This window comes from Leptidea sinapis, chromosome 1, assembly GCF_905404315.1.
Source record: "Leptidea sinapis chromosome 1, ilLepSina1.1, whole genome shotgun sequence".
Lineage (NCBI taxonomy): Eukaryota > Metazoa > Arthropoda > Insecta > Lepidoptera > Pieridae > Leptidea > Leptidea sinapis.
The window spans coordinates 14,899,469-14,913,241 of NC_066265.1; the positions used below are offsets into that span (position 1 = coordinate 14,899,469).

General features: G+C 34.1%; 1 protein-coding gene and 2 long non-coding RNA genes across 4 annotated transcripts in view; 1 reads left to right on the forward strand and 2 right to left on the reverse strand.

Moving 5' to 3' along the window:
- The window catches only part of LOC126966813 (alanine aminotransferase 1), a 50,530-nt gene extending 47,410 nt beyond the window's left edge, over nucleotides 1–3,120 (reverse strand). Inside the window, exons 1-2 of one of the 2 annotated variants that reach the window (XM_050811072.1) lie at nucleotides 2,959–3,120; nucleotides 2,357–2,597 (exon numbers count right to left, since the gene is read on the reverse strand). In XM_050811072.1, coding sequence (XP_050667029.1) covers nucleotides 2,357–2,596 — 240 coding nt within the window. In that variant the 5' untranslated portion in view covers nucleotide 2,597; nucleotides 2,959–3,120. Of the gene's footprint in view, nucleotides 1–2,356; nucleotides 2,598–2,701; nucleotides 2,894–2,958 lie in introns of those variants that run through there. The other variant, XM_050811079.1, reaches the window with a different exon arrangement.
- A 3,191-nt stretch (nucleotides 3,121–6,311) lies between these two features.
- Nucleotides 6,312–7,748, forward strand: LOC126967615 (uncharacterized). Its single transcript, XR_007730048.1, has 3 exons — nucleotides 6,312–6,518; nucleotides 6,707–6,834; nucleotides 7,696–7,748. It is a non-coding gene; the product is annotated as an uncharacterized LOC126967615 (long non-coding RNA).
- Nucleotides 7,749–10,852: 3,104 nt separating this feature from the next.
- On the reverse strand, nucleotides 10,853–11,292 carry LOC126967534 (uncharacterized). Its single transcript, XR_007730022.1, has 2 exons — nucleotides 11,013–11,292; nucleotides 10,853–10,947 (listed from the first exon to the last, which is right to left on the reverse strand). It is a non-coding gene; the product is annotated as an uncharacterized LOC126967534 (long non-coding RNA).
- Nucleotides 11,293–13,773: the final 2,481 nt, after the last annotated feature.

Genomic DNA, 13,773 nt, shown 5'->3' on the forward strand with positions numbered 1-13,773 from the left:
TACTGATGGTTTGCAGCACATCATTGATATGCACAAGAAACCATGTAGGGGATAGGGTGTAGCCTTACGAGACACCAGCGTTTATTTATTTTAAGTCGGAGCATGCACCTTGATGCTCCGATCGGCCAAAAAGCTAGTGACCCATTTTCAGAATCTCTCGGGAAGCCCCAGGGATGGCAGTTTCTCTATAAGCGCTTTATGCCACACCCGATCGAAGGCCATCGTTAGGTCCAAAATCACCGCCAACGCCTCTCCCTTCGACGCAACCGCATGCACCCATTTATGGATGAAGTATGCAAGAAGATCACCAGATGAGCAACCCTGATAGAAACCGTACTGACAGTCGCTGATCAGCTGGTGTTCCTCTAGGTATCCCGAGAGCTGGCGGTTGATTATCGACTCCATTACTTTGGAGAAAATGGAGGTAACGGCAATGCGGCGGTAGTTGGACGGGTGCACTAAAGCCGCCTTCCATAATATAGGGACTACGCCTGATGAGTAGGAGAGTCGGAAAAGACGGGTGAGTACTGTCGCCAATTCCGGAACACATGTCCACAGCATTATCGGAGGAATGCCATTGGCCATGGCCCGCTCAATTTATAAATGTCCAAGATGAAAATCGCCTTTTTGGTCTGATTACTCACGCACCTCTCATAATAAAATATAATAATAATTACTAGCTGTGCTAATCTGAATTTTGCCGTAAAATTTCATCAAAATGAAGACAATTTAGAGTCCAAAGGCATTGTTTCTTTTCAATTGCCAGGTACTTGAACAAACTTGAATTAATTCATTTCATTGAAAGGTCTAATGTCGAACTTTAGGTCGTAAAAAGAATAGGGCAGTCGCAGACCTAAGACTGTCATAAGAGGCAAGTAGGAGAGTCAGTCTGCTATCTTATGACATAAGCATGAACCAGCCAGACTTGACCAGATTAAGTATCACACTTGCTAAATATACGGGCGTGTAGTCGCAGCCTAGTACCGCTTTTTCGGATAGGTTAGTGTAGAGGACCGGAGCCCATCCCCCAGAATATGTCAGGTATATTTCCATTTTTTAGATATTTATCATCTACTAAAGTGATAGCTCCAATGAACTGAAGGCCAGCAAAATTAAAACAACAGCTATACCTTTTTCTACCTCCAAGCAATGGTGTACAGGCACGGGTTGTTTTTTTTAAAGGTAAACTAAAACATAAAAAAAAAGGTACTAGCTAATGAAATTATCTGATTACTGAGTCTTAACATGTTATTTCTTAAAGTGATGAATAGTATATAATGTACCAATTAGCATCAGTCAGTGTGTTGTTCATGTTGGCACTACTTATAATAGCCAAACAATCAATCATGAGTCAAAAACACTGATCAAATTACAACATATTAACAAACTATAATTAAAAATAACATTGGAAAGTAACTGATAAACAATAATTGTGAAAATTCTGTATAATCCTCATCATCAGCCTAGCAAAACTCTCTAACAAAAAAGCCATTATTTGAAATGTGCAGTCATTGATAGATTGACAGATGACGGCTATAATCTTGTAAAAAATGGAGATAGCTCAAATACACTAAGTTTTGAGCATTTTTTCACTTTCAAACTTAGCCAGATTATACTTTGTCGCCATATTATTGTAATTACTATTTCAAACTTATATCAAATGCTCAACTGCATGTTTAAATACTACACAAAATTTGAATTTTTACCTCAGGCAGTCCCTTCTCTGCCTCTAATTACGTAGTATTTACATCCTCTTTGCTCATTATTAATGATGTTGACAAATGACATAATGAACAATTCCTAACATCATTGTGACACCATGTACTAACAAACTCATGCTTTGTCCTATCAATCAAAATCAAGGGCAGGTTTGAAGATAAAAGCTTTTAGTTTTCAGTATTGTACAAAATATGGAAATATGAATTATGAATAAGATGCTGTTATTAAGAGGTATTCATTTCATAGCCAATGTGGATTTGTTTATTTTTGGCAACTGCATCATACCCATACAATATTGTGTTTAACAGGTGAGACTGACGACCTGGTATTTACATTTTACATGATCTTTGGGCTTATATTAATACTAATTTTCATTTATTATTAGACATTGTGTATTTGTTTCACTTATTTTTTGTCGTATTAATGACAAAAAAAGTTTTAAGAGTTAGCAATGTTATTATCAAGTTAAAAATTAAAATCAACATAGTATTGAAAGAAATAATAATTAAGTCTTATATGTATTTGGATGAATTAAATGTCTTGTTACATATCAAAAAAATATATATTTTCTTTTGAAAAGACATTAAATATAACTTAAAAACGGAAAAGCTTTTCAATTTAGATCATAATTTCCTACCTTTTGCAACTCCTTTTCGATTTCAGCGGCGCGTATAACAAGGGGTCCACGCACGGCATATTCCAACTTTACAATGTTGGGATTGATGTTTTCCATAGTAATAGCTTTACTAGCCATGGTTCGTTGATTTGTAAACGTGGGCCTAGGTAATGATACGGTAATATCAAACAGCTCTGAACGTAGCACTGTGCCTGACAGCGCCCGACTGCCAACTGCGCGCCCTAGCATTTTTGCCGACATTCTGAAAAGAAATCAATCACACTACTCTTATCATGTCTCATCACACAAACTGAATTGAACCTTATGAACTTAAATAAAAGTGAAATAGCAAAAATTCTATTTTACCTAGTCAACTTTATTCTGTTGATTTAACAAGACAACTGAACGGAAATGTGATATGTAAACACAACATACGCGATTGTTCTTCTCAAACCAATCGATGATAATAATTGATAAACAACAAGATTTGTCCCGCTAATTTAACTGGCTGATATAATTTAAGTAATTTCAAATCAACTTTAACCTTTCGATAACTATTGATAAGAACTTTATACAGCAAACGAAGATAAATTTGAATTTGATATTAATTTTGGAACACTTACGCAAGTATAATATTGAATTTTATTTATTTGGTTCAGAATGATTTTAAGTGATAAAACTAATTTTTATATTGAGCACATAATTTTTTATTGATCTATGTTATTACGTAAAGTTTGTTTTGCTCGGTTCCATCTGGTTTTGCATTTTCTTCATTGACATATGACACTTGCCATTGCTTTGCCGAATAGACGCTGTCGCTTACAAAACACGACAGATGTCAGATTTATTCACAATGGTCAGCCAATCATAAATATTTTTTTTTTGGTTCTGTTCGTCCATCTGGACATGCAAAGAGGTCAAAAGCCCATACAGCCAAGTCTTCATTTTTATTTTTCTATTCTTCACGTTACACAGCTTGTTCAAAGTCAAGCTAAGTATTTATATAATCTTCATCTTCAAACATAAATAGTACAATTTCCCATAATAGTATTTCGTGTTCTTCATGTTTCATTTTCTTCATATATAAAATACATATAGGTTCGCATGAAAGGCCTTAGTCAAGTCTTTTATTGATAATATTCTTGTTCCAATGAAGATTAAGCTTAGCCCCTTATTTTTAATAATAAACTATTATGATATAATACTAAAATATAAATCTCATATACGTTATAAGAAATATATTATACATGAATTATAAGTAATAATGATGAATATTAGTTGGATATAATTATAAGATAATATGAAACTAATTTAAGGTATAACTACAAATATAATATTTACATTTATACATTAAAATTTACATTATAAACACAAGTCCAATAATAATTTATGGACGAATATGTTTTAAGTCTGTGTAAGGGATTGTGTCAAAAGCCAAGCCGTATATTCAAATTTCGCCTACCGTTGAAACTATAAATTTGTAAAGCGGCATGAAGCAGTCATAAGTTTTCAATAACTGCTGAAATGAGCGTGGGATGTCTTCAGCATTCTTATAAATATCCAAGAGGCAGTCTATCAATGTAAATCTTTGAAGATTATATTGGGGACAGTCAAAGAAAATGTGATCAAGAGTTTGGATGGATAAATTACAGAATTGACAAGTTGGAGAATCTAAAACACCGATCCTAAATAAATGAGCACCACTACGAGAATGTCCCAGACGTAACCGACAAATTGTGGTGTAAAATTTTCTGTGTAAGTATTTTTTCTTTTTAACAAACCAGGGAGGAGAGATTTCGTTTTTAATGTCGGCTAACCATTTGCCCTTTGTTTGAACAACTTGTTGCCAATAATTCTGAAAGTCTTGCAAGAATGTACCTTTAAAATGGGACAGTGCATCTGTGTGTGGTATGGGAATGTTCAAAGCAGTATGTATCTGATTACTATTCACAATAGATTTAGCAAGATAATCAGCTTGTTCATTTCCTTCCACGCCTATGTGTGAAGGAGTCCAGAATAAAACAATATCTTTTGTTAGGGATAAGCATTGAAATTTGTCTCTAATATTGTAAATGATGAAATTAGTTGTAACATTACATTTAGGATATTGTAAAGCTTTTAAAACACTCATGCTATCTGTTATAACAATCCAATTATTATATGACTGTTCTCCAATATATTCTAGAGCAGCATATATGGCAGCACATTCTGCTGTGTATATACTAGCCAAGGTATTTAACCTATGACCAAACCCACTCCTCAGTTGTATGTCATAAACTGCCATAGAGACAGCAGTATTACTTTTAGATCCATCAGTATAAAGTTGGTTATAATTTTGCCACTCTGACAGCATACTATATACATCTTCCTTATATTTTAATGATTCATTAATAATTATTTTAATAGGTGTATATTTTGAATTATAAGAATTTAAATAACATGGCCAAAGAATACTAGAAAATAGATTATGATCACAAGAAAAATGTAACAAATCAGAGATGCCTTCTACTTGATAGTAGGAATTATTGTCAGTTCGGTCAATATAGTCCTGTATCTTTAGTAGGAGTGGATGATTATTAATAGAAGTTAATTTGAGAAAGAATTTTGTTTGCAGATATTTGAATCTAAGAGCTAGTGTTGTTGTTGAGTATTACATTCTACTTGTAATGATATAATAGGAGTAGACCTAAAAGTGCCTGCTATGATCCTTAAGCATTTATTTTGTATTTTTTCTAATTTATTCACTAATGTAATTACTCCACCATAACAAAACAAGGCATACTCAAAATGGCTACGGACTAATGACTTATATAGTGTTAGCAAGATGCGTGGGTCTGCACCCCAATATGTACCAGCTAATGATTTCAGAATATTGCAGGCCTTTAATGCTTGATTTTCTAATATTTCGACATATTTGTGCCATCTAAAATTACTTAAAAAGGTAACTCCTAATAACTTTATTGAATTATCAATTGAAATTTCCTGAGTACCATAATATATTTTTGCATCTCTTATTCTTATAGAATGCTTTGAAAATATTACTACTTTGCTTTTGTCAATACTGACCTCAAGACTAAGATATTGAAAATAAAGCTCCAATTTTTTGAGTGCTACATTAAGATCTAACACAACATTTGATAAATTAAGTCCTGAACTATACACTACTAGATCATCAGCAAATTGGAGGTTAGAAACTCTATTACCCAAGACAATATTTATTTGATTTACGTAGATTATAAAGAGCAATGGACTCAAAATTCCGCCCTGTGATACGCCTCTATATGAATATCGAGGACCTATTAATTGGTTATTGACTCTAACATAAAGTTTACAACCATGCAAGAAATTGAATATCCAACTAACTATTTTGTCAGGGACATTTAAGGATAGAAGAATGGATGATAATTGTTCTAAATCAACATTATTAAATGCTCCCACAACATCCAAAAAAACAGACTCTCACAAGCAGAACAACCACATCGAAATCTAAATTGATTATTAGGTAAGAGGTTGTTACTTTCAATATAAAATATTAATCTCTGTTTTATTAATTGTTCAAAAATTTTACCAACACACGAGCTTAGTGTGATAGGACAATATGAATCAGCTGAACTAGAATCTTTCCCATGCTTTAAAATTGGAATTAGACAGTCTGTTTTCCATTCTTCTGGAATAGTGTATTTAAGTTAGAAGAGTTTAGGAGTTTAAACATTTTATAGGAGAGCCAATCCAAACCGCATGCAGAGTCCTTTCTTGATGATAGACCAGCTTTTAATTCTTCAATAGTAAAAGGGGCAATCGTAAAAGAGTTGGTGCTATTTAAAGGATGATTATTGTGAATATTTGTCAAATTTGGTACTTTATCTGGAGTATATTTGTGAAAAAAGTTGGATATCCAATTATTGCTAGAGAAACAATTATTATTAGAATTTAAGTTAGTAACTCCTAATAACTTTATTGAATTATCAATTGAAATTTCCTGAGTACCATAATATATTTTTGCATCTCTTATTCTTATAGAATGCTTTGAAAATATTACTACTTTGCTTTTGTCAATACTGACCTCAAGACTAAGATATTGAAAATAAAGCTCCAATTTTTTGAGTGCTACATTAAGATCTAACACAACATTTGATAAATTAAGTCCTGAACTATACACTACTAGATCATCAGCAAATTGGAGGTTAGAAACTCTATTACCCAAGACAATATTTATTTGATTTACGTAGATTATAAAGAGCAATGGACTCAAAATTCCGCCCTGTGATACGCCTCTATATGAATATCGAGGACCTATTAATTGGTTATTGACTCTAACATAAAGTTTACAACCATGCAAGAAATTGAATATCCAACTAACTATTTTGTCAGGGACATTTAAGGATAGAAGAATGGATGATAATTGTTCTAAATCAACATTATTAAATGCTCCCACAACATCCAAAAAAACAGACTCTCACAAGCAGAACAACCACATCGAAATCTAAATTGATTATTAGGTAAGAGGTTGTTACTTTCAATATAAAATATTAATCTCTGTTTTATTAATTGTTCAAAAATTTTACCAACACACGAGCTTAGTGTGATAGGACAATATGAATCAGCTGAACTAGAATCTTTCCCATGCTTTAAAATTGGAATTAGACAGTCTGTTTTCCATTCTTCTGGAATAGTGTATTTAAGTTAGAAGAGTTTAGGAGTTTAAACATTTTATAGGAGAGCCAATCCAAACCGCATGCAGAGTCCTTTCTTGATGATAGACCAGCTTTTAATTCTTCAATAGTAAAAGGGGCAATCGTAAAAGAGTTGGTGCTATTTAAAGGATGATTATTGTGAATATTTGTCAAATTTGGTACTTTATCTGGAGTATATTTGTGAAAAAAGTTGGATATCCAATTATTGCTAGAGAAACAATTATTATTAGAATTTAAGTTCTTAAATTTCCTCATTTTTGTCCAAATCTGTTTCATTGGTGTTAACCTATTTATGGTGGAGCAAAAATCTGTCCAGGATTTACGACGTTCAAGTCTTAATATACATTTTTTCTTTGCTTGAGCTTGCTTAAAATGAATGTAGTTTTGGATATTGCAATTTGATTTGAATAACAGATAAGCCTGTTTGCAATCTTCTACCACTTTAGTACATTGCCCATTCCACCAGGGAAGTTGTCGCTTTCTTTTAGGTAGATTAGTAATATTGTTACAGTGGTAGTTGGTTTTAGGTACTCAATTTTCTACAGCTCTAAGAATTATGGAACAGAAGTTATTGTAAGACTTCTGTAGATTACAATTATTTATATCAAATTGTTTTAACAAGTCATTTACTAAGTTTTCATATTGGTCCCAATTTACTATTTTCAGATTACTGTGTGGAGTATGGAATTGAAGAAGATTCAGTTTCCGACACTACCATGGAAAGTTTTGTGATTGTAGGCAAGTGATAGCTGCCCAAAGAGTCCTGATGAACTTGCCATTCACAGCACAGGAATAATGAAGATGATACTATTGTTAGATCTAGTCCATTTGGTCTCCAAGAATTAGTACCCACTGTAGTTGGTTGATCATTATTTAAGAGCATTAAGTCATTATCGTCCATTACATCCATGATGTCTCTACCTCTAGAATTGGTTATATTACAACCCCAAATGGTATGGTGAGCATTAAAATCACCAGCAATTATTAGTGGTTTTGGAATACTATGCAACAGTCTATTAAATTTAGATTTGTCAAAGTTAGGTACACTGTTGCCAGGACTATAAATGCTAACAATTGAGATGTCTTTTTGTTTGTATTTAATTTTGATTGCTACATTTTGCAAGGAGTTATCAGAAAATGTTTCTAACTTTTGAAAATAAATGCCATTTCTTACAAAAATTGCTACACCATTGTGATCATTACCACAATAATTTCTTAGTATTGTATAACCTCTGATAGAAAACTGTATATTTGGTTTAAGTCAAGTTTCTGATATAAGTGCTATGTGTATGTCCTGCTCATAAAGTAGGTTTTGAAGCTCAAGTCTGTTACTCAACAGACTTTGAGCATTCCACTGTACTATGTTAAGTTTGTGACAGTTGAATGTGATGTTTTATTTTTAATTTGTATGGTATCTTTAATAGCTGAACTAATTGCGTGTGAGCTAATGCTTTGATTCTGTGTTTTATTTAGTGTAATGACTTTTATTATTGATTCTGTGATTAGGTTCATTGCTGCTGGATTGGATAAAATTAAATTAATGATATCTTGTGTGTTCTCTGTCTTATTGAGTGATGGAAAGCTTGTTGGATGTTTAAATAAATCTGATAATGGTGTTTTATTTTTACTATCCAATATCTTTTTTTGTTTTATAGGGCATAAGGTAAAATAGTATATCATTTATTGCCGGGTCACAGCAATCAACCGTAAATATCTTATTAATAACAATAAATAAAATTATCACTGTTTTACGTACAATCTAACAATACAAGCTTATACAAACTAGTTATACGTGAATACTTTGATTAACAACTAAATACTATCCATAAAATTAAAGGAACTACATAACATATACCTGATACTGCAAGATGGTTACCTTTACAGTGCACACATACTGCTTTGTCAATTCTTTATATGAATGATTTTCAGTGCAGATTGAGCATCGGAAACGCTGCTTAACTGGCGGCACATAAGGTCGCACTGGCAGACGCCACATCTTTAAGTGAACGTAATCTGGGAGTGAAGTAGATGACGCAAAAGTAATAATGACTGCCTGTGTAGGTTGTAATATAAAACCACTTTGTTTTTTTTCATTATACGCCGAACAGAAATATTTTTTTTTGTACTTGACAAAGATTTGAAAATTTTTCTGTTGGACATATCAATGGGTACGGAGGAAATCACTCCAGACAATTCAGTGGCACCAGCTGGGATGGACGCCTTAATATTTTGTTCCCTTAAAAATGTCGTGTTGTCTAGGAATGTATTAGCCAAATTGGGTCGTTCAAACACTACTCCTATCTTATATTTGTTGAGTTTCTTAAGATATTTAATGCCTTTAACACATTCAGTGCCATTGACACGCCTAGCGTGTCCACACTAATTCTTATCTGCATGCCGCCAGCACGCCGGGCGTGCTCACCGTTTTTCATCTATATCTCAAAGATTAGACAATATTATTGTCCGAAAGACTCTGAGCATAAACTTTCTGCCGTAAGCTAAAGTATTCTGAAGTGGTTCCAGGATCTGATATTTTTTTAAGGTTCATCAAAAATAATCTATTATGTAATGCCGCGAACATACCAGGCGTGTTCATCTCCAGCAGTTCTCAATCTTTTATATTATTAGGTCAATTTACTACATTTATAATGCCAATAATAAAATATAGAATATTTTTTATAAGTTATCATTTATTTTATTCCTTGGCACTTAGGTTGAACAAAAAAGATAAAATAAATTGCATAAAATATTTACCTATAATGTACCCCTTTAGGTACCTAATTATAAACGCTTATCAGCTGTTGTGTAACTCGGATCTGTTTCCTTCTCTCTCTTTCACCAATATCTTTTCATTCATCGGAAGAAGACAAAACCCTGCCCAGGATCTATTCCAATGTTATAAAGCTGAAGAGTTTGTTTGTTTGGTTGAACGCGCTAATCTCAGGAATAACTGGGCCCATTTGAAAAAATCTTTCGGTGTTTGATAGCACATTTATTGAGGAAGGCTATAGGCTACTTTTTATCCCTAAAAAGTAAATGGTTCCCGTAAGACGTGGGTAAAACCGCGGGGCACTGCTAATATTAGATACGTTTGGCGATCGTTTATAAATAAAGTCCCTAGTAGGAATACCATTTACTTCAGTTGCTTGCCAATTATTTTTTTGGTAATAAAACAAACCCGAGTGTCATAAAAAGATTAGGTGAGCCGCACATTGGGACGTTACCATGCCTGCCGTAAGGTCTGTAACAGAGAGCGCAACAGGCGGCGTCCTATTCCCACGTTTTATTGCACCACGGGCAGCAAGTCTTTAACATTAGTATAGCTCCTTACATCAGTGTTCGAAGTGTTCGACATCGGATGTTTCCTACGATCTCTTCCTTTCACTGGATTTACGTTTATACTTACGAAGACCCCGGCTTGTGTTATTGGACCCTGTGATTGCTTTTGCAAAGACCCCGGCTAGTGTTATTGGACCTTGTGATTTCTCTTGCATAGACCCCCGCTTGTTTATTGTGTTATTAGCGATAATATATAACAGTACAAATAATGTTTTCAAACACAATCGTCGGTTTTTTAAGAATCTTTTTGTTCCTTAATTCTTTTGTGTAAAATTGATGCGGTTAATTACTTGCGGTGCTGCTTCAAAAACCTTATGAAATACGTTAATATTGACAATATAATGTGCTATCTATAGGTACCTGCATATCATAAAGTAGGTACCAGGTACCGACCGAATGATTTACAATTTAACACTAATCCACTACGTCACAATAAGTGCACTAAAAGTTTTAAGACAAGATAAGAGAAATATGTTATCGGCTCACCTCCTACTTTTGGGCGTTTTTGTGAGGGTGGGCTATCTGCTTGCGTCGCATCATCATCATATTCCACTGTTTCTTGCACATATTTTGTTTTCCCTAAAAAATCATAAATAAGTAACCAAAGGTTGAAATTCACTGATCAAATTACGATAAATACTTACCTTGGAATCTACTAACTGCCATAATTTAACTTTCAAAAGCACAAACACTGCTAAAAACAAAATATCTCTTCAGTAACTCGAGAAAGACTGATCAATAAACACGGTTGAAGCCGAAATAACGCTTTCTTTGATTTTACCTCTTAACAGTGCCGGTGAACACGCCTAGCGTGCTACGTAATTCCATCCTGCAGTGCCGCGAGCACACCTAGCATGTTTGCGTTTTTTATAGGGCGGCATCGCTGGGAAGTATTAGAAAATCGTGGTGGCATTGAATGTGTTAATGAAGCGCGATAAGTAGCTACTAAGAGTTAGCATGTCACGACTACCAAGTGGCTGTTCAGTGACACTCTATGAAGACTATAAATTCATGACCGGCACCTGCGTCTTCCGGACATCGGCGACAATAGTCGGCCATCCTATATGGCAAATAAAAGTCCTCGTGGTCTTCCAAAACTGTACGCGAATCTGAGTATTCGCTACTTTCAGAGGTGGAATCTAAAATAGACTCACCTTTATCTCGTTCCGGCTTGGTTTTTTTCCGCCTTTTCGACATCTCTTAGCACAAACCTAAATCACTAAATATATAGACTTTTACTTATACTAAACAAATTAAATGATAAACATATACAAATACTTATATACTTTTCAAAAATATGAGGATTATATACAATATAAAAGAAATATTTAATTTTATAGTTAAAAAGACCGCCCTAAGCAATCAAGAGTTCCCGCGCTTTTTTTCTCAATCATAGATAAGTTATCGTAGATATAGAATATAGTAGGAAGTAGTAATCCATATCTATGCCTTAGCGGCACTCTGACCATATATGCGGTTATTGACATGACGTTCCTATGAGAGTGGAATTCCTATAGAAAATGGGTCTCAACAGGCTCAAGGCAGTAAGTGTCGCCGCACACGAGCCACTCGCCACAGCCACAAACGCCGCCACGAGAAGCTATAAGCGGCTACAAAGGTAGCTGAAGCGCGCGACAGCCACTTGTGGCCGGTGGTCGACACTTGCGGTCGGTGGCTGCTACTTTTTTTAACCCTTACGTGCAGTATCATAATGGACTCTGACGAAGAAGGTTTAATTGCGCTACTTTTGATAAAAAGACGTCGTCGTAGAAGACGAAACCGTAGTTATTGGATACATCCAATTTTAACGAATGTACACAAATGCAACGAACATTTCGATAATCTTCTAAACCATCCTAAAAAGTTTTTCAAACATTTTCGTTTAAGCATAGGTACGTTTTGGGAACTACATGCTCTATTATATGCTGGATTAAAGCACCACGATACCAACATGCGGAAAAGCATCGCACCTGCGGAAAGACTAGCTATCACATTAAGGTAAGTGGAAATAATCACTAGCATAAAACTCCACAGAACACTATGATAAAATAATCTATACTTTATTTATAATCACTATGCATTGTTTTTTCTACTAGAGAATAGCTAGTTAACAAATAAAACACGTAGGTATTTGTATTTAGTTATTGTGTGTTTATTATAATTTGATATCACTCGTCATCATCACGGAACATGTCTTCGATAACAGAACTGTTGTCCATAGACTGGTCAGAATAATATGAATGAGTTGGAGAAGGCTGAATTATAGGTGAAGACGGGATAGATGTAGAAGCTTTTTGTGTCTTTTTGTGTATGTTGGCATTTCCTGAAGAATAACCATAATATTGTGCCGAATAGGTTTCATAATTTTGATTATGAGTGTACTTTCTAATTAACTGTAATATTTCTGATTGAAAATCAAGTTTACAATTTTCGTCAATTTTTTTTACATGTGGAAGCAGCGACATCAGAAATTGCTTATCGGGGTCATTTTGGTCGCTTATTTGATCATGTTTACGTTTTAAATTTTCCGAAAGTGTTCTGAGAATTTCATTTTCTGATTTTTCGGCCCTTTTTATATTAATGTTTCTGTTTATTTTCGGGCGAGATGTTTCCGCATCATTAGTTGCATTAGTAACATCGGTAGGCGGTCTCACTTCTTTTAAGGAATTCAAGAACGATAGATGATTGAAATAAATGTACTGTTTACTGCTTGTTGCTGCCGAACCACTCGCAACGTTCTTGTTTTTTGCATTTTCTCTATTAAAACTGTCACGAAGACTCTTCCACTTCCTCTGTAATTTAGTTACTGTAACAAAAAAAAAAATTTAATTTATTTAATTTATTTAAAAAAATATATATAATTTGTTTCAGGTATCTAGGAACTGGATGCTCGTTTGAGGATTTTGAACTCTCTTACCACCGTGGGGCCACTACAGCAAGGAAAATAGTACAAGAAACATGTCAACTAATTTGGAACTATTTAAAAGCCGTTTGTATTCCAGAACCGACCCAAGACATGTGGAAAGAAATTGCCAGCGGATTTCTTCAAAATACTAATTTTCCTAATTGTTTAGGCGCCATAGATGGGAAACATATAAGAATTATTCATCCATTCGATACCGGCTCCTTGTACTTTAACTATAAAAAATTTTTTTCAATAGTACTTCTTGCAACTTGCGACTCGAATTTACTTTTTACGTTCGTGGATGTTGGGGCATACGGTAAAGCATCCGATTCTACAATATTTAGAGAAAGTGAACTGTGTAATAAAATACACAGAAATACATTAAATATCCCCTCACAACGACAGGTCGGTAATCGACAACCATTGAACTATACATTTGTTGGTGATGAAGCATTTGGCCTCAGTGAAAATATGATGAGGCCATATGCTGGAAAATATTT